Below are 27,979 nucleotides of genomic sequence, written 5' to 3'. Positions count from 1 at the left end.
CTCCAATCACTTTAAACTGCTGTTTGGTTTGGATTCAGGGCGTAGGAGGAGTGGGAGGAGGGCGCTTTTTCATATTCAGAGAGGGGGTGCTCTTTAAGGATCTCGTTCTCTTTGGGGCTATAAAGACGTTGTGCCTTCAAGACAGAGCAAATTATCTTCATCGGCGAATTATTGCTTTACAAGTCGTCTCTACTCGTCGGTGCGCGAAGCGATTAGTTTCTCTTTTTTCTTTTTTTTTTAGTGACATTTGATTAGAGCGAGCGGTTTTCGGTGAAGATGATGGAATACATGGAGGATAAGTTTGCCTTGAAAAGCCAAGCGATGAAGGCCAGCGATTACTACATGGATCAAGTCATGGAGAGCCTGGACAGCGCGCAGTACTTCACCAAGTCTCCCCCAAAATGTGTGCAGGCCTTCGGGCTGCAGAGCGGCGAGCACCGCTCCTCTCCCTGCGGGGATCAAACCCGTGAGTACGCTCATTTTTGCAAAGTCAAAGTTATCCCGCAAATGTGTGCGCGAGTTAAACGAGTTAAGCGAGAGAGAGAGAGAGAGAGAGAGAGAGGGGGGGGGGGGAAGCTTACATTCCCCGAAGTCGATCTTTTCAATGACGTTTAGTTTTATTCTCCTACTTATTAATTACAATTTCTTTTGGATTTTTATTTTAATTTTTTTAAATCGAATCTATTTTTTTTTTAACATTATCTGATATGTAAAATAATTTAATTTAATCTCCAATACAGGCTAGTAGGTTACATATTTTGGTGCAGTGACTAGCAAATTGAGACTGTTGTTGTTAACTTATCACTTATTTGTATTGTAGCCAGTTACAGTGTGCCAAAAACAGATGAAGACACCTTGCACTCTGACCTCGGGAGGCCCATGGACGGTTGTTGCACTCTGCGGGCGTCTCCGGTGACCACCGGCTCGGAGAAAACCGATTTGGATGACATGGGAGACAAGTGCGACAGTAACGTGTCCAGCAGCAAGAAGAGGAGACACCGGACGACCTTCACCAGCGCGCAGCTCGAGGAGTTGGAGAAAGTGTTTCAGAAGACACACTATCCAGATGTTTATGTGAGGGAACAGCTGGCAATGAGGACAGAATTAACAGAGGCTAGAGTGCAGGTAGAGTTTACGGACCGACTCGTTTTTGCTTAAACATAATGAGAACAGGAGCCTTTAAGCGCTGAAAGGCGTAGCCTAGTACGGCAGCGGGCGTTAATATCCAAACCCATACAGCCTATGTATACGTGAATATATAAGCATAAAGGTTTTGATAGTTGAAATACATTTTCATGTTTCTTTTAATTTTTTGTTTGAATGTTGCAACTTTGTTATTTTCTGTTGTCCCGTTTTTTGTTTTTTTTTTTTGTTTTTTTTTTAATAGATTGGCTACTTTTCTGTCTTTCTGAGCCTTTGGGAAAAATAATATTAATAAATGTAAACATATTTTATATTTCTGTCTTTTTTCTTTTACTTAAAAGGTGTGGTTTCAAAACAGAAGGGCAAAGTGGAGGAAAAGAGAGCGCTACGGGCAAATCCAGCAAGCCAAAAGTCACTTTGCAGCCGCCTACGATTTATCCGTGCTACCGAGGACAGACAGCTACACACAGGCAAGTATTGAGAATTTTATTTTATTTTATTCATTTTAAGCATTCATGGACTTTATTCTCAGCGTCAAAAGAAAATGAGTTTCTTTGTCAGCTGCATGGGCTGGAGGCAGTACTGTGCTTTATAAAGAATATGAACTCTTTACTCTCACTCCTTTCTAAGCATCTCAGTTATGCAGGTCACTTCAAACTTAAATTAGTGCTTCGGCCACGATTGCTCGATAAATCACTAATTATGAAACCCATCTTCAGATAGGAGCCTGAACACTGATTAGAGTCGCTGTGAGGCGTCATGTCTGAATGAATGAGCTTATATCAGATTGCATGTTGGCTGAGCATTTGTCTTGCTGTTTGGACAAAGGTCAGTTACAAGATGAGAGGAGGTGAGAAGAGAAGAGATGCAGAATGTCAGTGTTTTTTGTGTCTTTTTCTCCTTTTGTTAGGTGTTACATTAAAAACGGACATCTGGCCTTCAAGTGTTGTGGAGACTTTTAGGTTTTCAGAGATGTAAATATGCACACAGCAGCTCTGTAGAGAGATTCGCATTTACACTCTGAGTTTGAGAAAAACAAAAACAAAACAGCTGACGTGTTTGATTCCAAGAGGCAAAAATAATAAAATGTAGTAAAAGGCAGAGTCACAGCTCTGCTATACCCTGGCTGAACACCAGGTTAGAATTCTGTTGGACTGTCTCACATTTTTTCCTCACATATGTTTCTGATAGATTCTCCTGGATATGAGCCATGCCTGTTCATACAGCTGATCCCCATTACTATCAATAAACGGACAAACCTACTTGTAACCCTGTTGGCACTGGCTGTTTCGGTCTGCTGAAACACACTGGACATGAGTTGCATTGCTGTGGCTTTTAGAGAACTTTCTTTTTTTTTTTTTTTTCTGTCAGCGAGGTTTTCGGTTGTCGTTGATTTCTGTGCAAAAGTTGAAGTCATGCTTAACAATGATGCATGTGGTCAAAAGGGCACCAGTCGATTCTTATGCTAGTTTAACTTAAGGATGTTCATCTGACTCCCAAAACAACCTTAGTCAGTCAAAACGTATTTGTCATTTTGTCATTTGATTTTCAGAAAGCCATGCTTCAGCAAAATGAGCTCTACCAGTTTGGTTACTGTTGATGTGCAATTTGCAGAGTCTTTTGAAGAGGCAGACATATTTCAGTCACTGTTTTTTGACCGAGGAAATTTGCATGCTCCTTAGTTACATTGGCCTGTCCTCTCAGTTTATTGGAAATTTCGCACTGTGTCAGGATCAAATTGTTTGGATGTGATCAAGCAGTCAGTAGACTCTGAGCTTATAAGTTAGACAGTCATCCTTCTGTAAGGTGAAGTTTATTAAAAATCGGTCATGTAGTGTTTGCTGTAGCTTATCACATGAGTGTATCTCTTGTGTTATCCTACTACTCCCTGACTAAATTTTGGCCACATGACCTTTTAGAGTGAATTTAGGACATTTTAAACTACTCCGGAGTCACTACGACTGATAATCATACACATCACCATCAAACGTAATCATATCAGCAGTTCACTGAAAAATGTTCACTTAAAATTTCATGGAAAGATGCATTACAAACACAACCCTTTAAACAATAATTTTAAGTTTTCACGCTTTGTATAAAAATATTTTTGTCCACATTTACATTTATTGTATTATTAATATGCAACCATTTAAGATTCCTGTAAGTAGTTTTTACACGCTTTGGATAATCAGGTCCGGATATTTTCTGAAGTTGACCTTTCAAGCATACAACATGTGGGATGCCCAAGCACTCACTGTGAATTTTTATTCTTACCTGGGCTCAGTTGGGCATCACTCAAACTTTGCATTATAGCGCTGTCAGTGTCAAAACTATGTAATATTCATTGCTATTCTCCTCTCTTTTTTTAGGTAATTGTTAGAAAACTTTAGTGCTACAGTAAAAGTTTAAAATCACTTGCAACTTTCCAGTTGCATGAGATAACATATATATAAATAACAGAGGACATTTTAAAAACAACAACAACAACAACAATTTTTAGTGAAAAATACTTCTGTAAACTAGATGCTTGTTAACTACATACACTGTATTCTCTGTATTTTATGTTCCATATAGACAGTTCGAAAGGCAATAATTGTACCCAGGATACATCATAGTTTACTTTACAAGATCATGTCTGTAACCCTGTATTTACAATTCTCTTAAATTTTTTCAAATGGTAAGTTACAGATAACAGGTCAGCGTACAGTGTCTTTACAAGCCCAGTTATTAATCCATATAAACTAATTTGTACTGTATGCTGGGATGAATTGAAGCCATTCCCTGTAGTATCTAACAGCCTCTTCACCCAACAGATCACCAACAATCTGTGGCCGAGCCCAGCTCCTGGCAGCTCTGTGGTCTCCTCTTGCATGCTGCCCCGAGGTTCCCCTCCTTGTGTCACTTCTTACTCCCACTCCCCTCGTTCGGCCGCCACTGCTGCTGACCATGGCTACATGGGCTTCCCAAATCAGCAGAACCAATTTGGCCACGTGTCTCTCAATAACTTCTTCAGCGCAGACTCGCTTCTCACGCCGGCAAGTAACCCAGCTTTTGACACCAAACCTGAGTTTGAGAGGCGGTCATCCAGCATCGCCGTGCTGCGCATGAAGGCCAAGGAGCACACAGCCAACATCTCGTGGGCCATGTGATCAGGGTTCCCAGAAAGCCCGGATACTGTGTGGGAATTTATTATCTTTTTCAATTATCACTTTTTACACAAAAAAGTGAACTGTTCTGAAAAAAAAGCTCTATGTCACTCACAGTGAAGCTCTAACAAGCCTTTCTTTGCTCGGTGGACTCGAGTTCACTCTCCTACTACTTATGGTTCTGTGCTTATTCAAAAAATAATACACTCAAGCTCGGACCATAAAATTGAACTAGGAATGAAAGTGTATGACAATCAGCTGTGTTTCTGGCTGAAGCCTGTTTGAACTAATTGAAAGTTGTCATCAAACGGAACCAATACATTCATATCAAGGTAATGGTCCCAGCAAATATTGTCACTCTGGTGAGAAGAGACATTTAATGAACCTTTGTGATCGGTGGAGATGAAAGCTGTGATGTGTATAAGCTTTGTCGTTGTTGTTTTTCTTTTCCTATCACCATTTCCTCTCGACAGAGACAATAACAAAAACCAAAGGCTACCGTGGGATTTAGTACCACTTTGTGCACACTTGGATCCAGAGAGAGGGGTCCAAAACCACTTCAGTATTTCCAAGCACTGTGAATAGCTTTCTTTTACCTTTCATATTTCTCCCTGTCTCAGGACTGAAGATGAGCAGAGCAGAGGAAAAACCTACTTGGCGTATTAACGTGTCTGTGTGCTTTGCAGCAAAGCTGTAATCTCTGTTTTCTGCCTTTGTTCTGTATCAAAAGAGGCAGGTGTTGTTGTTTTTTAATCATGTTTGTGCTATAAATTTATTTGATGGAATCATAATAAATGGATTTTACTTGATTCTGGTATGGCTGCATTTTTAAAAAAAAGATTACACTGAGATGTACGGCAGGTGTCGACAAACCATGGAAGAACCTTTACATCCAAGATCTTTTATTATTTCTTCTTTTGTGCAGCAGAGTTTTAATATAAGTTAAGAAATATTAAAAACACGAGAGTGTCAAACAGTTTTACTGGGTGATGGTTTCCATCATTATTAATATTAGTGCTGCAAATGTTTCTTTAGTCTGTATCTCACAGAACACCCACATCTATATTAATCTGCAGCTGACTATTTCTAGCAAATTCACTCTTTACTCCACTTTGAGAGATTGCTTAAGAAATGATTTAGACATTTTAAATAATTACATTTGGAAATTAAGTTGTTTTTAATTATGCTGTTCCATAGTTGCACAACTGGTTTATTATGGGAAAAATAGATTAGACAATTAAAGTCATGCATACCTCAGTTCATCAAAGTCAAGTATTTGTTTGGAATACATGATTTTTAAAATGATTTGTTTAACTAAATACCTCTATTTGGATAAAAATCAACGTCTTCATTCATTTTTTGGCCGTAGGATATGACTATGTTCTTTTACAAGGAATTTCTTTGTTTCACACGGAATCACGTTTATGCCAAAGAGCTGCAACAAATACCTATTTTCTCCGTTGAATATTTTTTGATGACTTGGTTATTTTGTCTGTGAAATTTTGTGAAATATTGAATTATATTAATACGTTCAGCATTTCATTTAACAAAGATTTAAAAAAACCTACTGTGGTTGGTAGAAAGTAAAAAAAAAATGCTGGATAAATGGCACAACAAATTGTCAGCATTCTTTCACTTTACAAATTGATTGTAAAGTGAATCATTTTGGCATTAGCCGCTGCAGTTTAAGCAAGTTTTAAATATTATCTGAGAGATATAAAGATAATGAAAAATACCAAACAAGCTGTATGTAACAAACGGTATCCACTGTCTTTGAATACTTTTTATCTTACTTCTCTGGCCTGTTTGTGGCTCAGTTTCTACTGAACATGTAATTTTTAAAAAATGGTCACAAATGTTAGCGATTTGTCAAACAGATGGACACTAGAAAAGTCACTCAAAGAGAAGTTAACAGCGCTTGAGAAGGGACCTATTTTCAGCTGTGGAGTGACACAATGCTTTAGTATTCACGCAGTAGGACAAAGGGATTTGGTTCAAGATAAACTACAGTTTCTATGGTTATAGTAATGGAACAAGATATGAATAAGGGATATACGAATTAGATATATGACTCTTATGTAAGAGTACTAGCATACATTAATTGTTGGATTTAAAATGTGGTACTTACATGGGATTTGTTTACAACAAGAAAATATATCTGGAACCTTATCCAAAATCAGACCTTTCCTGTGGAGTCCAAGTCGGCTCATTAAATGCAGTTAATCTATTAATTCACCAACACCACAGTATGTAAAAAAAATAAAGTCTTGTAGTCTATCATGCTGTCATGTAATTAGGAGCATGTCATGTTCTTTCTCTGCTGTTTTTTTTACTGACATCATCGCTTTGTTTTGCTCTGAAATCCCAGCCAGCGGTGAATTGTGTTTTCAGGGAAACCCTGTCTATAGGAACAGCGGGCTTGATTCAATTAGGACCGTAACTTGTGTCAGATGCCTCGGTTTGGAAATAGGTTTGTTTTTTTGAGGTACTTCCTGCTTGCTGCCATTCTGAGAACACCAAGTGCCTTATCGGCGCACGTTATAACACACAAGCTTTGATGCTGAAGTGTTCATGGAACGAGCGCTGCATACACTCCCAAAAGTTGCAGTGAGACTCTTCTTATAGTGAACAAATAATTTACGTATGTCTTCACTTTTTCACAACTGCGTGTATTGTGATAAGATATTTGTAATAAAACTGCAGTTTAATGTTGCACATACACTTTCAATTTTTGAGTGGATCATGGCTGTTGTCACCAAATCATATCTTCTATTAAGTACTTAATGTTTGATTGTTGTAATTCTTAATGATAATATTGTGTCAAATGTTCAAAAGTTAGTCATCCATCCATCCATCCATCCATCCATCCATCCATCCATCCATCCATCCATCCATCCATCCATCCATCCATCCATCCATCCATCCATCCATCCATCCAGTGGGGGAAATTATTTGAACCTCTGCTTTATTTGTTAGTTTGCTCAGAGAATATGAATCAAAAATCAAGAAAAAGGACATTACATGAACGTTATAAATTGATTTGCAAGTCACTAAAATTACAAGGAGTCAGTAATAAGTCAGTCAATCAATTACAGATACTTGTGATCTCAACTCGTTATGCGTATAAAGCACATCTGTCACACAGTCTGTTTCTTTGATCCCATCCTCTCTACCTCCGAGGACAACAGATGTCAGGAACAAGTGTAGACCTGCACAATATGGCTACAAGACCATCACCAAGAAGCTTGGTGAGAAAGTGACAGTTGTTGATATGATTATATGGAAATGGAAGGTCTAGAACTCCAAAAATCACACTCATGAGGTGAGGATAAGCATGAGATAGGTGGTGGATCCCCCAAAACTAGTTGAGAAAATCTTGCTAATGATCTGAAGGCTGGTGGAACCACAGTAACCAAGAACACCATTGGTAACACACTATGCCATATTGGATTGAAATCCTGCAGCGCTTGCAAGGTCTCCCTGCTTAAGAAGGCACAGATACAGGCCCATCTTAAGTTTGCCAGTGAACATTTAAAGAAGGCTTGAGAGAAAGTGCTGTGGTCTGATGAAACTGAAACCAAGCTTAATGGCATTAATTCGATCTGCTGTATTTGGAAAAAGTGAAACACTGAGTATAATCCAAAGAACACCGCCCCCATAGTCAAGCTCGGAAAATGTTAAATGGACTGATTCTTATATAGCGCTTCTCTACTCTACCCGAGCACTCAGAGCAGCTTCTGATACACGCCTCATGCACCCATTCAAGGTCTGTGACTCATGATGACTGGTGTAATTATGTAGTAACGACCTCGTACTTGTGAATCAAAACATCCCCGTGTTGATTACATTGCCACTTGTGTGATCCCATCACCGACAATCTGTCTTTGCTTTGTGGTGCTTATCTGTAGACTATAACCATGAACTATGTATTTACAGATACATCTACTTTTTCTAGTAGTGTTTCTAGTGACGTTTCTTACTAAACTTTCTTCACTACAAATCATTGATTCTATTAGAAATTGCCCAAGGCAAAAGCTTTGTTCCAGTGGTGTTGTTAAGTGGTGAGATCTTGTAGCAAAGAGAATAGAAACTGCTGTCTATGAAAAGTAAAGTGAGCAGTGTGACATTCTCACCGTACAAATGGTTTAATGAGATTCCACTTGCCATAACCCTCGGTGATATACTGTACTCAAGGAGTAATTAAAAATTGAAAATCTATCTCGTTCCAGTTTTTTAAAATTATTATTATTTTAAACCCTAATTTAAAAACTCATAATTTCTTTCTAGTCTGCCTCTGATAAAAATGCCTGTAACCAGCACTCTGATCTGCTCTTTTATATATATTCATCTTCTTTTTCCCCCTCCAACCATCACTATGTCCATGCTGTCCTGGCCTCCACGCCATCTTTTATCTCTCTCCATGGTCATCACAATGTGCCTGGAGACTGATCATGCAGTCAGGTCCACACTGTGTTTGTGTTTTTGTGCGTAGGCGAGAGAGAGAGAGAGAGAAAGAGAGCTCCTGCAGTCTAGATCCATCAACAGCTCCAATGGGTTTGACCCTTCCAGGTTAACCGCAGCCATTAATATAAAAGCTTCCCTCCTCTGCCTCCCTTCTTCCCGCACAACCTTACGTGGGGGAGTACAAGCCCCAGTGTGTGCGCATGTGTGTGTGCATACATACGCACATGGCCATTGGTACGAAGAAAAAGAGGCAGATCAAACGCTGTGGTGGCAGGCGGCTGAAAAATGGCACTGGCGGTCACACATGTTCCTCTGCTGTGGAACATGTGTCTTGCCCACTGTTGTTTTTCTAATCACTCAGCAGTGATGTTTTACTTCTTCCTCTGCTCTGGAAGGATGGACCAGTTCACCTTTGCCGTCTTCCTCGCTACATGTAATATAAGACTACATTTCTTTAGAGGTCATTTAATAAAAGATTTTCATGTCAGACTGACAAAGACACATTTCATAAATTATGAACTTATGTTAGCTGGTAGACATTTAGCTTTCTTTGATTTGCACAATAAAACATATAACAGTTTAAAACAAATGATACACTGAAACAGCACCAGGCCTTCCTTGCACATTCAGTGCAGTTTGAATTTTAATATTTAGCCATGTGACTCATGATTTGGCTACTTAGCACAGCAGTAAGTGCAACAAAAGAAAGAGAGCATTTGGAGAACATTACGATTTGTTCCACTGCAGCCTGTAGCATTCAAATGCGGTTTCCTGCTTTTAGTTACTTATGAACATATGTTGTGTGTAATTTGCAGTATTAATTCAAAGTTTTGTATTTCTGCAAAATATCTATCAAAACCAGTCAAATATCCAATGCCATTAAGACTTCCGGCACATGCAAACAAACTATGTACACTTCGTGAAGTACTGCTCGCTTTTAAAGCCATCTAGTGGTCATGTTTAATGCAAGCAGAGTGTATTACTCAAACAATGCAACTAAAATGACTTGAATTTACCTTGGTAAAATCTTTTTGTGTAAATCACTAAAATCCATTTAATCCCAGTACGTACACTGGGTGATGTTCACCCATATGAAAGTGAGGGTGATTGTGTTTCAAAAGCCATGTTGGTGTCTAGGCTTAACAGTCAGGTAATACTCATTTTCATATTATGTTTATTCGGGGCAAGCTGTTTTAACACCTGAGGCTCTTTTTACGTGTTTTTTTGTGTCAATAATAGGGAACAAGGTGGGCCTTTTTCTTTTTTGTGTTCCTTTGCAACACCTTCCTTTATAAAACCTCTTGTGAGTTTAAAAGCAGGCATACTTCTTTTGCCTAAGCTGAGCTCAGAATGCTTCATTCTTCAGTTCATGGAGCTGAGAAAATATGATCAATTCAATACAATTCCAAAAATTCAAAAACATCATCATTTAGCGGTGTTGCTGTGTTACAAATGCTCTTACTTTATCTCTTTTTTTGACACATGTCCTGTTGTTGTCAAAGCCCCTCCAACTCTGCAAGAGCTTAATGACCCAGAGGAATCCGGGTGCATGGCCAAAAAATGCCTTTCAGGAGGTCCCTTATTCTCAGCGCAGGGAGGAAGTGGTCCACAGCAGGCCTGAGGTGGCTTACAAGAGGCTATTAGGAGGCCTGCGGCAGGATGCCTCACAAATCCATTTAGGAAGAGTTGGGACTGGATCTGGACTTTCTACTGCTGGCTGTCAGTCAGAGCAGGAGAAAGCAGGTGTCCAGTTACCAAAGATGTCAAAGTGGAACGTGTATGTATTTGTGTGTGAGAGAGAGTTTGTAAGTGTTTGTTCCTATGGAAGCCATTTGAATGTATTTATATGAAGTGTAAATATTCACGTTTTAGCTGTACCCTTATAAATAAAGGACATGTGCCAGTGGTGGTGCTGTGGGAAAGCTGCAGGCCGGGTCCCTTGGTAAATGGAGTCCACCATAACCAATGAAAAATCCAAATGCCAGTTACCTAATCTCTGATGTAATCTCCCTGCAGCACACGAGGTTTGACTCACATGAGTGGATTCTGTCACTCATTATTTCTTCCTCACGTTAGCCTAAGTTTTGCTGGAGTATTATTAAGCTGTCATCAGTGTAACATCATTTTAGTAAAGGTAGTAATAAGAAGTAATGAGTCTTTTCATGGTTCCAGGCTCGATAATGATAATGATTAAATATTGGGAATGCTAAAAGACATAACCCCACTGCTCCCTGAGGAAACTCAGCTCACCCGAGATATACAAAGCTGGGAGGTCAAATGCAGCCCAGAAGAATAGGTGTTGTCATTTTATAATTCACTCAACTCTCAAGTCTGTGTTATTTTCGTTCCTTAATTCACATTTCCAACAGATTTGTTTGAATCCTGAGCCTCTAGCGTGGCACAGTTTTTCAAAGGGGAGGAAATGATGTGATAGTTCTTCAATAATTACTTATCAGAAAGAAACTCAGCAAATCAATAAAGTTAAATATTTGGGAGTAATATTGGGTGATGAAGTAAAATGTGAAATACAGATTAAGAAAATTTCCAAAACCCATCAAGATTAATTTGAACTGTTTTTTAACCGTTCTAATACAATCTTGTCTACCTGTTAAAGCTTCCAGTTATATTTACATGCTGTGATTTTGTCACATCTTTCATAATGTGATTTTTTATGCCAGGCAACCAAATCAGATATAAAACCTGCAATGTCAACATACAAAAAAGCTTGAAAAAGGCAATACAATAGAATTATTGCAAAATGAAGCTAATAATATTTTTTAAATAAATGCTCTTATACAATTTGCCCTTTTAACATTAATTTTAAAGGTGTGATTGGCCCTGAAATTTTTTAATGAAAAAGCAAAATTATGGCTAAAATAAATCTGTGATCACTGAAATAGGTCTTCTAGTGTTCTTAATAATTTTACTTAAATGTTTCTCTAAATAAATTATTATATTATTATTATCATTTGATCTCCTCTTTATATTGACATATTGTGTCTTAAAAGTCAAAACAGGGACGAAGTCTGTCAATTAGCTGTGGCTAGAAGGCCTACATACATTACATCAGTTATATTTTTAAAAAATATATACAATTTTTACATAAATTGTAACTTTGCACTGGTGTTCAACGCTCCTCATCAGATGGGACCTTGAAGCATTGTATTTGCATGTTCCCCCTGTGCCTGTTTGGGTACTCTCCAAATGCTGCAGCTTTCTTGCACCACCTACTGACATGCATCTTAGGTGACTGGTGATTTTAAATTTGCTGTAGGAGTGGGTGTCAAGTGTGTGTCCTTGTATCAAGCCTTTTAAAGGGCTGGTGACTTGTCCAAAGTGTACCACTGCGCCAGAGAGTCAGCAGCAATAAGCTTTAACCGCCTTTATTCTGTGTACTTGTGGATAGTTGACCTGGCCAGTGTTTGCTGACACACATGGCACAAAGAATGTCACAAAAATTGGCTGAATCGTTTCCCTGACTGCTCCTCTCCTTTCACTAGTGGACAAAGAAATCCCTCTTAAGGTTTAGCTCTTCTGCTGTCCTCATTTAGCTTCCTAGAGATGCAGCCCGGTCCTACCATTGCAGTGGAAGTAGATTTATAGTCAGTGTGTACTCAGCTGAGTCTGCACTCCTGAAGTGGGATTTTGTCATCAATCCTAATTGACAGAGCAGTTTATCTCAGTGCGACACTTTCTTTCCTAATAACTCTCTGTCTTCTTCTTTCTCCTCAAAAACGGAAACTGAAAGTTTTAGTGTTAGAATTACCTTGGTATGAATAGTTTTACAGTTAAAGGCAGAACTGATGAACCTTTTTTGATTAACAAAGTTTGAAAACTCACTTTCTTTTGTGTCATGGACAGAAACTGCTGGTAGACTGATACATAGAAATATGACTTTTAACCTAAAAGTAAGTAGAGAAAAATTATCATCCTTAAGGTAAGAACTTAGGTTTGCACCCTCACATTTAAAAGTTATCTTAATGAGTCTATGTGTGCAGGTAGCCTGAACTGTAGTGCAGATTCTTCACTTTGAATCATTGTCTTGCTATCGCCAAATAAACCCTCTTCCCCCATGTACAGGATAATCTCTATCACACTTGTTTTCATTCATTTAAGCCCCAGAGTTGCACAATGTGGATGAAGATTCACATAGGAAAAATTATTCAAAATCTGCTGGATCTCAAGCGTTGTTAATATCGTTCCTTGGGTGTCTTGAAGACTAATCTGTCAAATAAAGATAGAGACAAAACTAACAAAAGGTCCTCTGGGCCCCTCTAGGCAAAGCAGCAGCTTTCTTTAATAAGTAGAATGTAAGCCCTGTGGTAACTCAGCACTGCCTGGGAGACATTTTTGCGATCTATTATTAACTGCTGATTTTTCATTGTTCTGTTTTTTCATGTCAGTGTATGATATCTAATGCCAGAATGTCTGCTGGACAAATGAGGCAAATCTGCTTTAAGGAAACGGGTACCAAACTGCCATCCAGGAGCTAAGTCCCTTTCCTTCATTTATAGTATTCAAAGGACTAAAAGACTCACAATATTCAGATGTTATAAACTGTTGGCGTGCTTGGGCCCTTCATCCAAATTAAAGATGGCTGTAAGCATCATGACATCACCTCTTGGTAGATTTTAATGCAGTTAATTTCAATTCGGCAATTTGGCGCTTAGTGCCAAATCAAAACAACAGTCACCCCAAGGTGCTTTACATTGTAAGGTAAAGACCCTACAATAATATAGAGAAAACTCCAACAATCAAATAATCCCCTATGAGCAAGCACTTGGTGACTATTGGAATATAAAACTCCCTTTTAACAGGAAGAAATCTCTGGCAGAACCAGGATCAGGAAGGGCCGGCCATCTGCTGTGACTGGTCGGGGTGAGAGGGGGCTGACAGAACAGAGACATGCTGTGGAAGAGAGCAAGAGCTTAATAATAACTGATGATTAAATGCAGAGAGGTGCAGAAACTCACAGAGAAAAAATGTGAAAGAAGAAGAAGTCGCACTCAGTGCATCAGGAGAAACCACCAGCAACCAGACCTATTGCAGCAGAACTAAGGGGGGCTCCAGGGTCACCTGATCTAGTCTTTATCAAAAAGGAAAGTTTTAAGCCTATTCTTAAAAGCATAGAGGGTTTTTGTCTCCTGAATCCAAACTGGCAGCTGTTCCACAGAAGAGGGGCCTCCCATTCTCTTTTACAGATTCTAGGAAGTACAAGTCAGTAAAGATGAGGCCTGTTTGTTCAAGATCATGTATGTGAGGAGGAGGATTTTACATTTGATTCTGGATTCAACAGAGAGCCAATGAAGAGAAGCATTCTGGTTCTGGATTTCTGCAACTGGCCAAGGCTAGTAGGTCTGGTTAGCAAACTGCATTCTTAAACTATATGAGTGCAATACATAAACATTTCTGCTAGTGAGTGCTGACAGACTAAAATAACACAAACAAACCTACTGGATTGTCTGTATTACACAGCAGGCCACATTATTTGCCAGAAAATCCCATTAGAAGTACTCTAAAAGGGCCCAACACGACAAAAACAGCTGAGAGGTCCAGTTAAGAGACTGGAGATAGTGGAGGTGATGCCTCGCAAACAGTAAACGCCTACAGTTACCAGTCACCCAGCGTCAAATGCTACAAAGGGAGAAACCATCCAAGAGGTCAAAAACATTTTTTGTACCAGGCTGAAACATGTGTCCAATACTGTTAAGCTGGACATTTTAAAATGAATCCATGGAAATTGATTGGCTTTTTGAGCCATTGGGATAATAGGTAGATATACTTTGTGTCCAAAGTTTGGAAAATCTAGTGTTATTGGAGCCAAAACATTAGACACAACCAACCATTAGCACAACTGCAGTTTTTGACCCCTAAGCATGGGCTTTAGTGGCGCTGTCATACTCAGACTCCCAGCAAGAAGGAGGAGGTATGTTGGTATATTGAGTTTGCCTACTGCTGATGACTTACTCTTCATCCTTCCCATTAACATCATAGATTTTTTTTGCACATTTACAGAAACCTTTAAAATTTCTAATCCACTAGCTCATAACTCAGTGACAAGAGCTTTACTGTGTGCAGTCTTTCAAGGGTGTCACATCCACTTAGTTAGAAATACGTAGAAGAACAATGTAATCAAAAGCTATTCACGATATGAAAACCTCAGTTTTTGCAGCCATGGAAATTGGGCCATCGAGATAGTATTCATGAGGCTGCCTCCACAGAGATGGATGCCCTCACCACATGAAAGCTGACGGGGGGAAGACGACTCCTGCTGTGTAGTGGCCAAACCAAACTGCAGCCTTGCATCTCAGGAGTGTTAAAGTGGCTCATATATCTGACATAAGTGTGTTTGGTTTACACTTCGAGGTAGTTCATATGTGTCATAAATATACATGAGAGCTCAGGCACACAAGCTGAGGGAGGGAAGAAATACTTGAATGAAGCTAGAATCTAATTTATGAGTCATACATAAGAAAGTTATCTCAGGTTTGCTCAGATAATGAGGATATATAAGATAATGATCACATATAAGCTTGTACTAAAAATGTGATGAAAGGCCTGCAATATGACAAAGGACAGATTCTGTAGAGGATTAACAGCAATTCTACGTTTATTATTATTAGACTGTAGAGTTTTTAGGTGTCCCGGCAAATCCAGGTAGCAAAGGCTACAGAGCAACACACTGAGAGACACAACGCAGACATATCCGGCGAATACAGAATGAAGTGCAGAAGCATCTCAAATTAAAACTTTGAAACAGAGACTTAAGACATCACATTCATCGCAGGTCAAACAGGGTCACACACAGCATCTGCAGGAAGATGTGACTGCTTCTAAATCCACTAAAATGACTGTTCATTTAGACAGACCATCTGAAAGTAAAGTGTAAAAATTGAAAAAAACTACGTTTTAGAACTCTGTAAAATCGTGAGTATTAACTATAGTTTACAATTTCAATTTTTATTTTGTCACTAGAATTAAAAACTTAGTCATCCACTGTGCTAAAAGCAAACTGTAGCTGAGGTCGAGCCTGCTTATGGGCAACAGGAGTAGAGATGTAAAAATAAGGGATTTCTGCTCTAGTCCACTAGATGGAAGCATATGATCACTTTAGGGATGAATATCCAGTCAGGCTGTAAGCTTTTTTTAGGCACACAAAGCTAAACCTTATTTATTTCAGAAATAAAGAAAACAAACCATACAGACAAATAAAAGATTATATTGTGGGATGCAAAGAGCCATGACATGAAAGTCTTCCATCACCTGAGATGAAGCACGAAAACCTCATCATCTGACAATAATTGTAGCCAAGTTGTAAAATCTTGTAACCTGGCTGCTAACTATATATGCTGTGTATATCGGAATACCTGTGCAACCTCTTTAGGGTCCAGATATCACCTCGTGCTACCAGCAGTGACGCTGACCCTAGGGGATTGCCAAACTAGTGAAAAGTAAAGTGAAGTAAAAGACAAGGAGGGAAGAGTGTCAGTGTCCTCCACCTGTAAAACCATTCCCGTTTTGGGAGTTGTCTCATTGTTGCTCCTCTAGTGCACCTGTTGTTGATTTCAATAGCAATAAAGCAGCTGAAACTGTTTAACAACCCCCTTTGCTATTAAACTGACCAGACAAATAGACCACAAGTTTAACTGATTTATTGCTGTACAATGATTAAACAATATTCCCTTAACTTTTTGAGTTTATATATAGATATAATTCTAATAGCAAGTAAAAACCCAATAACACCCACTTCAGCCCAGTAACAGTCTCTACTCTTCAGTCAAGGTTTTCAATTTCTATTTTGGAGAATGGCTGTACAAACTTGCTTCATTCCAAGGTGGTTTGATGGACTGAAGGTCAGGGCTCTTTGCAGGCTGGTCAACATCAGCACTTTAATGTGAAAGCAAGTGCTAATAGAGCTGGCTTTGCCAGGCCAGGGTTCCAGGAAGACGTAGCTGCCAATTTGTCTTTAAACTACAGAGCTCAGGATAGTTACAGGGCTGACTTTATTCTGTTTCTCCAACGAGACCACAGCAACTATATCTGTGACCTGTTTGCTGTGCTACTTTGAAGTGGCATACAGTACATCAGCTGAATACATCAGCTGAATTTGAGGGCAGCTATAGCGGGGCTGCTGACCTTCCTCCTCTGCCAGTGATATTTCTTTGAAGCACAGTGTAAGTGGCTCTAAAACCACTTAAAGACAATGGGGGGGCAGGTGGTACTGAGTACCTTTTTCATCAGTGGTGATGGAAGATGGCAGAGCACTGGCGTTATGATGGGGCACTCAGTCTGTGGAACCAAGATATGAAAGGAAAGATGAATCCACTTCATACTCGACTCTTGGAGAAACAAAGAGTGGCAGTAATGGCATGGTAGCTGTATACAAGATAGAGGTGGTATTGATCAGCACGGCAGCTTGTACTTCAACACTGATGAACTTTCCATATTACCTTTTAGATCGACCGCGTTTCTTCTGAAAACAAATCAGAGGCATTTTCCGTAAAATACAATACAGCTTCATGATGGAGTTAGGTCAAAGGTCATACTGTAGTTACATATAGCAGGAACCTTGGCCTGCTTTGCTCAAGGACACTTCAGAGATTTTCCCTTGAAATTAGAAATATGATTTAAACAGTGACAGGAAAATCTCAGTTGACCACATTTTATTATTTTGGACTTGGAGAACTTTGGACTTTACCATGTAGCCTGAAAACCTCACATACAAACCTAATGATGTTTTATCCTTTACCCTGTCAGGCATCTGTATACCCACAGATGTACTGTTAACGCTGGTCTAAATACGCCCTTTGGAGTCCCAGATTTACACCCTGTGGGAGTATCCTCCCAAAGAGGGACAAAAGGAGCCCCTGATGATCCTCTACCTAATCACATGAGCCAAGGTGTAAATCTGGGACTCTCCACCATTTGACCCTAGAACTGAAGAACGTCTTCAAGCAACCTAAAGAAGTCCAGACGCTTTTCTTTCCAAGCTCCTTAGACTGCGATGACCTGGATGACTGAGAACCTTCACAGACTTGATGATATGTGATATATATCAGATTTTCACATCCTTACATAACCCAAATAATTCACATAAACAATATTTTGTGATATGGATAGAAATGCTTAAATTGGGTTGTAAATATTTACCATTTAATCACTTCTGGTTCTACACTGCTTGCTGCCGTGGGCCGAACAGCATGTCCAGAGAATGTGTAAAGATTTTGAAGGTGATACACTTGCATCACTGTTATGATACAAATCCATGTGACTCATCTGAGACACATGATAAAGCTCTCATGTGAAGTTGAATTAGGTTTTCTGGACAATTTCTATCTTAATGATCCTAATCCTAATTACATTTATTAATGGAAAAATTAAAACCAGGAAAACAATTAGCTGTGTGTTTTTCCACGTTAATACTTTAGGCATTAAAGCTCATGACTTCAGCTATTAGTTGACCTGACGTGACTGAAAATTGATCTAATTACACTGAGCTCATAAGGAAAAGGAACAGCTTATTTAATAAAACATTTTAAGATGCCGCAGGGAAGATAAAACAAAGACATGAGATTCAGAGAACGAGCACAAGTTTTTAAAACATTTTAATTGCAGTTTAATATTAAAGTCCCTTTAATCAGCAACTTTCAGCTTTTACAAAACCTAACAGCTTATATCTTTTATAGTTAGCTCAATGAATCATGGGAAAACTACATAGATTGTCAGGTGATCTGGTAATGATAAGGTGTACATATAGAAAAGGTAATGCAAGCCCCTGTATACTGTGTTGGAGGTCATATGTTACCATACTGCCACAGCATCAATATCCATGCGTAATTCATGATATTTATTTGCCTTTGTCTTTTCATGGGCTCTGTGGCCTTGCTGTACGATTGACAGGGGAGTTCCTGTGAGTGCATATCTGAGACTTGAGTGCCTCATGGCTCCTGATTGTGCAACAAAATCGCCCACGAGCTACACAGCCAATGCCGTGGATTTGACTGGCTGTCTGAGGACAAACTAGCTGCATTTGTGGTTATGTCATGCTGACACTTATTTATCATAAATGTGCTGTACCACAGTGCTTTTACCCTTGGACTTGATGAAAACACACAGACTTTGTGATGCATTTCAGTGAACATATTTTGTGCTTAAACCCCGGCTGTAATGATGACCCTTCTGTCCTCGTAAATTCCAGAAAATTCACACATGATTAAACCGATCTCACCATTTTCTGTCATGGGCCACAGGCTGATTGTGCTAGAACAAACTTACTCATTACCCCCTCAGAATCTGTATTCTTTTAAAGTTTCTTTCTTGAAATGTATGATTCAGACGGAGCCTCAGGGCTCATCTTATCGAGATGAAAATGAGGTCTATTGATAGAGTGATTTTTCCATTAATCTGAGGAGAAAAAGCCAATTCTCCTATACAAACCTCATCCTGTTAGCTCATTAAATGTGTGAAAGCCTCGCCTGGTGTGAAGCCACCAGTTAGAGTCAGACATTTTACACACTTAGAAGCTTTGTTCTGTCAGGTTCCCATTTGAACGCAGACATCACTAGCTTTATTTTACTTGATAAAAAGAATCACTGTATAGAAGAAGCTACTTTTGGCTGCTCCCTTATTCACAAGGGTTTGCCACAGCGGGTAGCATTGCATGTTTGATCTGGCAGATTTTTATGGAGGATGCCCTTCCTGATGAAACTCCAATAGGATTTGTATCAATAATATAATAAAATATTATAATATTTATATTAATAGTATATATATTTTTGGAATTTTGGAGAATTATTTGAATTAACAAGATATACAAGAAAGTGCAGACAGAAATCTATGATGAAATGTATTTTAACACTGATTAAATGTAACCATAAATGTTCAATTAAAAAATATTTTTAAGAAAAAAACAGTATATGCATGCAAATTAGGACTTTTTTTATTCTCCTGAAATTTTCAGAAACCACTCTGTCCTGATAGCCTCGGGTTAGACTTGGGGATATTTACAGATCAACAGGCAAAAATGCAGGTGAATCAGTCGGAAGGTTTGGGTGCTGGAGGGTGCTCCACCTGGAGACTCTATTGTCCTGCTGGGAGACTTCAATGCTCACGTGGGTAACGACAGCGAGACCTGGAGGGGCGTGATTGGGAGGAACGGCCTCCCTGATCTGAACCCGAGCGGTGCTTTGTTATTGGACTTCTGTGCTAATCACAGTTTGGCCATAACGAACAGCCTGTTCGAACATAAGAGTGTCCATAAGTGCACGTGGCACCAGGACACTCTAGGCCGTAGGTCGATGATCGATTTTGTAATCGTATCAGCAGACCTGCGACCATATGTTCTGGACACTCGGGTAAAGAGAGGGGCTGAGCTGTCAACTGATCACCACCTGGTGGTGAGTTGGATCAGGTGGAGGGGGAGGATGCTGGACAGACCTGGTGCACCTAAACGCGTAGTGAGGGTGTGCTGGGAACGTCTAGCAGAGGCCCCAGTCCGCGAGATCTTCATTGCACACCTCCGGCAGAGCTTCAACAGCATTCCGAGGGAGACTGGGGACATTGAGTCCGAATGGACCATGTTCAGCGTCTCCATTGCCGAAGCTGCTGCATTGAGCTGCGGCCGCAAGGTGGTTGGTGCCTGCCTCGGTAATCCCCGAACCAAATGGTGGACACCAGAGGTGAACGGAGCCACCAGGCTGAAGAAGGAGTCCTATCGGGCTTGGTTAGCCTGTGGGACTCCGGAGGCAGCCGACAGGTATCGACAGGCCAAGCGGAATGCGGCTCGGGCAGTGGCTGAAGCAAAAACTCGGGTGTGGGAGGAGTTCGGAGAGGCCATGGAAAAAGACTTTCGGACTGCCTCGAAGAGATTCTGGCAAACCGTCAGACGTCTCAGGAGGGGAAAGCGGTGCTCTACCTGCACTGTGTATAGTGCTGGCGGAGCGCTGCTGATGTCGACTGAGAAAATTGTCAGGCGGTGGAAGGAATACTTCGAGGACCTCCTTAATCCCACTGACACGTCTTCCGAGGAGGAAGCAGAGTCTGGGGATGAGGGGAATGACCCGGCAAGGTCACTGAGGCAGTTAAACAACTCCTTGGTGGCAGAGCCCCTGGTGTTGATGAGGTCCGCCCCGAGTTCCTGAAGGCTCTGGACGTTGTAGGGCTGTCCTGGTTGACACGCCTCCGCAATGTTGCGTGGAGATCAGGGGCAGTACCTGTGGACTGGCAGACCGGGGTGGTGGTCCCCATCTTTAAGAAGGGGGACCGGAGGGTGTGTTCCAACTACAGGGGGATCACACTCCTCAGCCTCCCTGGGAAAGTCTATGCCAGGGTGCTGGAAAGGAGAGTTCGTCCGCTAGTCGAACCTCTGATACAGGAGGAACAATGCGGTTTTCGTCCTGGTCGCGGAACACTGGACCAGCTCTTTATCCTCTCCAGGATACTTGAGGGTGCATGGGAGTTTGCCCAACCAGTCTACATGTGTTTTGTGGACTTGGAGAAGGCATTCGACCGTGTCCCTCGGGGTGTCCTGTGGGAGGTGTTGCGGGAATATGGGGTGTCTGGCCCATTGCTACGGGCCATTCGATCCCTATATAACCGTTGCAAGAGCTTGGTTCGCATTGCCGGCAATAAGTCGGACTCGTTCCCGGTGGGTGATGGGCTCCGCCAGGGCTGCCCTTTGTCTCCGGATCTGTTCATAATTTTTATGGACAGGATTTCTAGGCTTTTGCTTTGGTGGCCTCAGAATCTCATCTCTGATTTTCGCGGATGATGTGGTTCTGTTGGCTTCATCGGGTGGGGGCCTCCAGCTCGCACTGGAACGGTTCGCAGCCGAGTGTGAAGCAGCAGGAATGAAGATCAGCACCTCCAAATCTGAGGCCATGGTTCTCAGCCGGAAAAGGGTGGAGTGCCCACTCCGGGTCGGGGATGAGTTCCTGCCCCAAGTGGAGGAGTTCAAGTATCTCGGGGTCTTGTTCTCGAGTGATGGGAGAAGGGAGCCGGAGATCGACAGACGGATTGGGGCTGCAGCTGCAGTAATGCGGACGCTGCACCGGTCCGTCGTGGTGAAGAGGGAGCTGAGTGTAAAAGCGAAGCTCTCAATTTACCGGTCGATCTACGTCCCTACCCTCACCTATGGCCACGAGCTGTGGGTAGTGACCGAAAGAACGAGATCGCGGATACAAGTGGCAGAAATGAGCTTCCTCCGAAGGGTGGCTGGCCTCTCCCTTAGAGATAGGGTGAGAAGTTCGGCCATCTGGGAGGGGCTCAGAGTAGAGCAGCTGCTGCTCCACATCGAAAGGAGCCAGCTGAGGTGGTTCGGGCATCTGACAAGGATGCCCCCTGGGCGCCTCCTGGGTGAGGTGTTCCAGGCATGTCCCACCGGGAGGAGGCCCCAGGGCAGACCCAGGACACGCTGGAGAGATTATATCTCTCGGCTGGCCTGGGAACGCCTTGGTATTCCCCCGGATAAGCTGGAGGAGGTGGCTGGGGAGAGGGAGGTCTGGGCCTCTTTGCTTAGGCTGCTGCCCCCGCGACCCGGCCCCGGATAAAGCGGATGAAGATGGATGGATGGATATTTAGCAATTGAAACAATATAACTAAAGTTACCAGCAATGAGTAAAATAATAGTAATGAAAAGGACCTCCAAACCACAGAGATTCCACAGAGGACGAAAGCACAGAGATGAGTTTAACTGCTAACAGTTTCCTGAGAATCCACAGGTCAAATAAATAAATAAAAGAAACATTTATTTGTTTAAAGACTTGACATACTTTATGGGTTCTGGGCTCCAGGTTTGGTTTTTGTGTTGTGGATCTTGGGATAGGGTCAAACATGGGCAGCTTTGGGCCCCACATTGTCCCTCAGAGTGAGAGCATGTTAAGTGCAATTACAGTGCCTCATTCATTATGCCTCTGGAAAAAAGCAGCAAAAGACAATTCAAAGGTGCACCTGATCTTAGAGTTGAGATTGCTGAAGATTAATTTATTCTTGAGTGCATTGATAGATTAGCACAAAAGATGGAAAGCATTTGTCGCTTTCAAGCGACAAATGATTATATAAGATGAAACATCTAGGAAAATGACTGAATGGAAATAGGGCTATGTAGAGGGAATTATTTATGGTGTGACTTATTTGACTGAATCACTTTGGCATCCTCCCATCACTTCTGTTCTACTGAAGAATTTGCTTTTTCATGCTTGTGGTTGCAATGTACAGCAAAATAGGTTAAGATGAATCATCGATATACATTGCTTGGATGAACGACTCCTTAATGCATCTTCAGCTCAGATGAACAAAGAAGGAGCAAAACATTACTAAGTTCTGAAAAAGAAAAAAAAAATCTTGAAGCAAAATTATGTGATAAAAATAAGATAAAATATAGAACTTTTTAGCATTATTGATCATTTATAATACTCATTCTTTAGCCTTTCATGGGTTTTGATAGGAAATTAGAACCGATTTTTCTTCCTCTCCTCTACATGTGAATGTCCTTGAGCAACATAATAATATTATTAATATTAATTATAATAATAATAATAAGCTGCTCTTGATGTCTTGATAGTCAAACTTAATCTACAGTTTTCTCACTGTCAGTGTGTTTAAGTGGGTAAAGGAGAATTGTTGTGCTTCTAGTAGTGTTTTCCAGTACTACAGAAAAGCTCAGCAATTAATCAGTTATTTATTGAATAAAAGATTTACTGCCATAATTTTTAATATAAAATCAGAAATTTAAGTTCATTAAATGTGGGAAAGTACTATGTGACCTGTAGCACTGATCTAACTTACTGTCAGATTATTTTAATCTGCTGCTGCTGGTCAGACAAAATGCAGTACTCTGAAAATGCTAGTGGATCTTTAGGGTTTGAAGACTGTGTCGGGAATTTGCTTACATTATAGTAGAACATTATACAGTATAAAAAATAGATATAGCAGTGTAAGTTTTTCTGACAAGTGACCCCCTTTGGTCATAAAGACCAACAAAAAAGAGGTTATCAAAAGAAATCTGGAAATTTGGTTTCAAGCTACCTAACTGTGAATGCATTCGCAGTGTGAGGCAAGTTTGGGGATTTTTTACCTATTAAGTTCTCCAGTTGTTGTTTTCTTCAAACATTAGGGCAGCACGGTGGCACGGTGGTTAGCACTGTTGCCGCACAGCAAGAAGGTCCTGAGTTCAATTCCACCATCAGGCCGGGGTCTTTCTGTGTGGAGTTTGCATGTTCTCCCCGTGTTTGCGTGGGTTCTCTCCGGGTACTCCGGCTTCCTCCCACCGTCCAAAGACATGCAGCTTGTGGGGATAGGTTAATTGATTAATCCAAATTGTCACTAGGTGTGAATGTGCGAGTGTGAATGGTTGTCTGTCCCTGTGTGTTAGCCCTGCGACAGACTGGCGACCTGTCCAGGGTGTACCCCGCCTTTCGCCCTATGACAGCTGGGATAGGCTCCAGTGCCCCCCGCAACCCTGAAAAGGATAAGCGGAAGCGAATGGATGGATTTCTCTTTTAATCTGTCAAAGGCATTTCTTGGAACTTCCCCCCACACAGGGCTAAATTGTATACAGTCTTTGAAGCTTATTTTTTTTATGTAATGAGTTTAATGAGTTTGTCCCTTGTACCAGTAAAGAGATAACATGAAAACAGTGAGGCATATCCCTAAGTTATGAGGGACGTTGATGGAGTCTAAAAAGAAGCCATTTAAAGATTCAGTCATGTTACAGAAAAACAAATCCAAGGATAGATTAAATGAAAAAGATAGCAGATACATGAATTTTACTTTCTTATCATCATTGTAGTGAACTGATGCTGATCGTAAGACACAATAGTGTGTCCAAACATTTACTGTTGGCTGAAATTAGCTTAGTGGAGTCTTTTATGCCATTCAAGCATTTAGTGGATGTAGAAGTGCAATGCGTATTGACATGTTCTCTATGTGGCTAGTTCATGCTGCTAATGCTAACTGTTATGTTTCATGCTTGTTAGCTGTAAGCTAAAACGATTTGTTGTTCGGTGATATAACATTATTGGGTGTATTGGAAGTTAATATAATAATATGTAAGGTTTGGTGAGTACAGTATTTACATATGTGTGTGTGTGTGTGTGTGTGTGTTCTATTGTGCATTGTGTAGCACTTCCTTTGTCTGTGAAACACTCGCTGTAAGTATTGTGGTCTCACTTGGTGGTGCCATATAGATGGTAACATGACTGCCGTTCTGCTGGACTTTGATTCTTGCAAGAGGAAAAAGGAGGCCTGTCACACAACAGAAGTCCGCACACCTACAAGTAACACTTCTTAGCTTGCCCATTGGCTTTCTATCATATTGTACATACAGCATCTGGAAACTCATATCAGCTCCAATTTCTCCTAAAACTAAGTAAGGACTGCAGTCTATCAGTGAGAAGAAACTTGAGGTCCCTAGGTCTTCTCAGAAAAGATGAAAGAAAAGGATGATGCATCAGGTGTCTGGCGTTAGCCTGTTTTCTGTGTTGGTAAACAATGTATTTCAACATAAGCTTTATGTCTGTAAAACATAAAAACTGTTGAAAATGACATGTTTTATTATTGGCCTGGAAGCATCTTTTCTATTTTAGTGCACAGATCTTTCCCAGCTTTGTTGTTGGAGTAAAGGTTCTGCATAGCATAGGTACAGAAGTGGTAATGGTTGGAATCGTTGAAAAAAACAACAACTTTTCAGCTGCACAGATTCTTGGCACTTTTTTTTATCTCATTTGAATTGGGTCCATTGTCCTCTTACAGAAAGCGGGTCACTAAAAGCCAATACAAAGATATTTGGTGCTGGTATCACCTGTATCCAATGATATAAACATTTCTATTATGAATGAAGTTGTGTCTTCTACAAAGACAATAGTCCCATCCATGGTGATTAATATCATTCACATATTCATGTTATTCACATATTATATTTGTACAAAGACCCAACACACAATGGTTGTGCTCAATGGTTTCCACTTTTTTGTCAGTTGCACACACAAAGACAGTCTCCTCTCAGCCCAGGTCTCAGCTTCCTTCTCCTCCGCTCGTCTCTCCCTTCACTATGAAAAGAAACAGAGACTGTCATCAGTCCAATCGCCACCACCTGTGGCCTCACCTGCCTCATGGCACGCCTCCTTGAGCTCAATGCGCCACTCCTCCCCTGCAGCTGAGCAGGGACCACACCTTCGCTGCAATATTTATATAATTTACTAGGGTTGTCACAGTTATTTAACACCTGTGGGATATTTAGAAGCAATCTGTGAGACAGCTTTTCTGCATAGCTATCATTAACAACTTCAAATGAAGAAGTGTCAGTGTTTGGGAAGAATGGTGTCTCATCCCGCCACTGGCCTCAGCGACCCCACACCTGTTCGCCGAACATATACATCAGTGCCTAAGCCACTTCATAAAGAAGTAAAAGAATATCTGGAAGACTTGCTGAATAGAGGGTAATCATAATCTTTAGTTACAATATTATAGTTAGTTAAATGGTCTGATTGTTCAAATATGTATTTTCTTTGATTGTGGTAAAATAATGTGTGCCCCAGTCTCCAAAAATGACATAGTGCAAGAAGGGTAGTTATTCCTCTGTTACACCACAAGAGGGAGTATCCCCTAAAATGAGCAGGTCTAGCGGGAGTAAATAAGCCCAGCCACTACCCATAAGGCAGTGCGCCTATAAGAGTTGTGTGAGACTGCAAAAGTGTGTAACGTTGTGCTATGTCAATGTATATATTTGCAGGTAAGCAGATACAAGATGGTAAATAACTTAAAATGTATCTACAGATGAGTCCACGGGGTTGCAGAGAATGTGGGAAAGTTGGCTGTTGATCCCCACTATGTGTCATTAGTATATAAGTTATTGGTAGCGATGTGAATTAGCCGTGATGCTAACGATTAGCAGCTAGATCTAATTCATTAGTTTGTGCGGAAACCTCGTGGCGCTTTTGTGGATTTATACCTGTACCGAGCTATAACCAAGCAGATATAGACTGGTGGATCACACTATCTTTTGTTTATGTTTATTTCATTGTTGCACTGTAAGAAATATTAGTGATTTGAGTTTAAAGACCATAAGGCAGTGCGCCTATAAGAGTTGTGTGAGACTGCAAAAGTGTGTAACGTTGTGCTATGTCAATGTATATATTTGCAGATGCAGTAAAGGCGAATTCACAAAGCCACACTGGTTTCAATTCATTTTAATCCAAGTGTGCAACATTTACACCTCAAAAGCTGTACAATGCTATTTTTATTCTCCCAGCATAGGAACGGAAAACAGCTGGTTGTAGCTCGAGCACAATGGAAAAAAAAAAAAAAGAATATGGAGATTTTGTAATGAATGTGGCATTATTGGCCTCTCTCTCTCATATATACAGTGGGGCAAAAAAGTATTTAGTCAGCCACCGATTGTGCAAGTTCCCCCACCTAAAATGATGACAGAGGTCAGTAATTTGCACCAGAGGTACACTTCAACTGTGAGAGACAGAATGTGAAAAAAAAAAATCCATGAATCCACATGGTAGGATTTGTAAAGAATTTATTCATAAATCAGGGTGGAAAATAAGTATTTGGTCAATAACAAAAATACAACTCAATACTTTGTAACATAACCTTTGTTGGCAATAACAGAGGTCAAACGTTTAGTATAGGTCTTTACCAGGTTTGCACACACAGTAGCTGGTATTTTGGCCCATTCCTCCATGCAGATCTTCTCGAGAGCAGTGATGTTTTGGGGCTGTCGCCGAGCAACACGGACTTTCAACTCCCGCCACAGATTTTCTATGGGGTTGAGGTCTGGAGACTGGCTAGGCCACTCCAGGACTTTCAAATGCTTCTTACAGAGCCACTCCTTTGTTGCTCGGGCGGTGTGTTTTGGATCATTGTCATGTTGGAAGACCCAGCCTCGTTTCATCTTCAAAGTTCTCACTGATGGAAGGAGGTTTTGGCTCAAAATCTCACGATACATGGCCCCATTCATTCTGTCCTTAACACGGATCAGTCGTCCTGTCCCCTTGGCAGAAAAACAGCCCCATAGCATGATGTTTCCACCCCCATGCTTCACAGTAGGTATGGTGTTCTTGGGATGCAACTCAGTATTCTTCTTCCTCCAAACACGACGAGTTGAGTTTATACCAAAAAGTTCTACTTTGGTTTCATCTGACCACATGACATTCTCCCAATCCTCTGCTGTATCATCCATGTGCTCTCTGGCAAACTTCAGACGGGCCTGGACATGCACT

At 40.7% G+C, this 27,979-nt stretch overlaps 1 protein-coding gene across 1 annotated transcript; it reads left to right on the top strand.

The window, feature by feature from the left end:
- Nucleotides 1-77: 77 nt before the first annotated feature.
- On the top strand, nucleotides 78-5,098 carry alx1 (ALX homeobox 1). The gene is made up of 4 exons (XM_026177043.2): nucleotides 78-466; nucleotides 821-1,125; nucleotides 1,485-1,613; nucleotides 3,957-5,098. Exons 1-4 carry the CDS (start codon nucleotides 277-279, stop codon nucleotides 4,290-4,292), a joined length of 960 nt encoding a protein of 319 aa, XP_026032828.1. The 5' UTR covers nucleotides 78-276; the 3' UTR covers nucleotides 4,293-5,098.
- The last annotated feature ends 22,881 nt before the right edge of the window (nucleotides 5,099-27,979 follow it).

Source organism: Astatotilapia calliptera, chromosome 7 (genome assembly GCF_964374335.1).
Source record: "Astatotilapia calliptera chromosome 7, fAstCal68.1, whole genome shotgun sequence".
NCBI lineage: Eukaryota > Metazoa > Chordata > Actinopteri > Cichliformes > Cichlidae > Astatotilapia > Astatotilapia calliptera.
This window is presented reverse-complemented; position numbering and strand designations above follow the sequence as displayed.